The 1,914-nt window shown below is 55.9% G+C and overlaps 1 protein-coding gene across 1 annotated transcript; it reads right to left on the minus strand.

The window, feature by feature from the left end:
* Positions 1-380: 380 nt before the first annotated feature.
* On the minus strand, positions 381-1,681 carry LOC137763437 (uncharacterized). Its single transcript, XM_068541956.1, has 3 exons — positions 1,650-1,681; positions 1,238-1,602; positions 381-1,088 (listed from the first exon to the last, which is right to left on the minus strand). The coding sequence occupies exons 1-3, from the start codon at positions 1,679-1,681 to the stop codon at positions 850-852; spliced, it is 636 nt and encodes a 211-aa protein (XP_068398057.1). The 3' UTR covers positions 381-849.
* Positions 1,682-1,914: the final 233 nt, after the last annotated feature.

The raw sequence follows: 1,914 nt of genomic DNA on the forward strand, positions 1-1,914 counted from the left end.
CACGTAGTTTACCTTTGGGGCTGCTACATCTGTTGCAACAGAATCCAATCCAGCTGCAAGCCCAATCTCACTCAGGATGCATCCTCATTCTGCAAATCAGAGCTTCAGTGTATTGCTACGAAAAAGTCTGATTGGATTTGAAATCATTGGCATTATCACAAGAAAATTCAACATTACATTGTCTTGGACAGAAAGGAATGATCGCTTCATTTCTTTAAATATAATTTCCAACTATGGTAAAGATTTGAATGGCTGTAAAAAACTCTTTACATTTTCATCTCACTTATTTTATTGATCGTGACTATCTAGAGCTCAACTTTTTCATAAAAATGAAAAATGATTTTATGTGGAACTTTATGTACATTTAATATTTAAATCTCTTCAAATATTTTAAAATTTTATTTTAACATGTACGTAATACAAAGAAAAGTTAGTTAAATGTTTTACCAAGCTCCAGGGAGCCTTATCATTATTTCCGTGACATGACTCTGAAAAATTTGGGGAAGCACCCTTCCGTTAGGGATTTTCAGTGATTCACACGTGTGCAAGGTTCTCCAAAGTGCTTCCACAAACTGAAACCATTTCTTCAGGCTCTGAGGCACAAGGATCACTTAGCCTCAAAGAACTCAGTTCCTTCTTTTAACTGTAAAATCCTACAATAACAACATTTCACGTGGTCCCATTGTAATGTGTTACACCGGACGACGCGCTAGGCTGGGAAAGTGGTCCACAGATAGGCACATTCGTTCATGCTCATTCACCCTCCGTGCCAACTACCTTGGACAAAGTAGTCGCCCGGGTGTCTTCCTCCCACGTTTTCTCTAGCAGGACTTCAGGGCCTTCCTTCTTCTAGGCTGTGGGGAGGGTCAAGGTCTCGGGTAGCCGCCCATTCCGTCCGATCCAACGCATTTTCCCCCTTCCTCCGGTCAACTTGGACACGCGCTGCTCCCAGGTCTCAGTCTCAGCTCGGACAGCCTCGCGTGCCATGCCCGGCGCCCGTGGATGCGGCAGGTGGACTCCGGGCCACCTTCTCGCGCCTACCCTGCAGGTGCCGCAGGAGGGATAGGCCAAGCCCCGGGCCAGCGTCCCTGCGAGGCGGGGGCCTTGCAGGCTCTGAGACCCCGGGCTCGGCAGTGGCGGCCACCTCCCTGGGGGCGGGGAGCCAAGCCACCTGGGGCAGTCGGCCAAGGGCTGCCGCCACCCGCCCCTCCCTCTAGCCTCCGCTGGGGCTGTTTACCTTCGCCTCTCCCCTTTTCTCTTTCACTTTTCTTTTCGGTGGGAGTTGGGACTCCCTGGGTTCCAGGCGTCCAGGGGAACCCCAGCTGATTCGTTCTCGGCCGCAGAGGCCCGACGCCCGGGAAGGGAGCCGGACGACCGCGCCCGCCCCGCCGCGCTGCCCGCCGCCCCCGACTCTGTAGCCCGGACTCGATGGAGGTACAGAGCTTGGCTTCTCCGCTGTGGGAGGGAGGTGCTGGTGGCTGAAAGGGCGAGGGAACTCTACCCGAAAGCCTTCGCCTCGGACTCCTCCCAGCTCTGGCCGGACACACCCGTCTCCCCCCGCGACGGGCTACCGGCCGGGCCGCCCCGCCCTCTTGACCGCGACTTCGGTTTTCGGTGGCGCTCCGCGCGGAGGTATTTCCCCTTCTGACCCTTTATTGCCGTCGCGGGCTCTCCTCGCCATCCTCCGCTTCCAGCCGAGCACAGGTTGCTCGTCCGCTAGCGGGTCCCCGCTCGGCTCCGCCCTCCGCTACCCACCGACTCCGCGCCGGCCGGCGGAGGGCGAGGGACGCGCGCCTGGCCAGCCCAGCCCAGCTGCGGGGTTCGGAGAAAGCGAGGTCCGGCGGCACAGAGCGCTTGAGTTCTGCACCTCATCGAGCTCAGAAAGTTCAAGGAAGGTACCGCAGCTCCCCGCTT

This window comes from Eschrichtius robustus, chromosome 4, assembly GCF_028021215.1.
Source record: "Eschrichtius robustus isolate mEscRob2 chromosome 4, mEscRob2.pri, whole genome shotgun sequence".
NCBI classification, from domain to species: Eukaryota; Metazoa; Chordata; class Mammalia; order Artiodactyla; family Eschrichtiidae; genus Eschrichtius; species Eschrichtius robustus.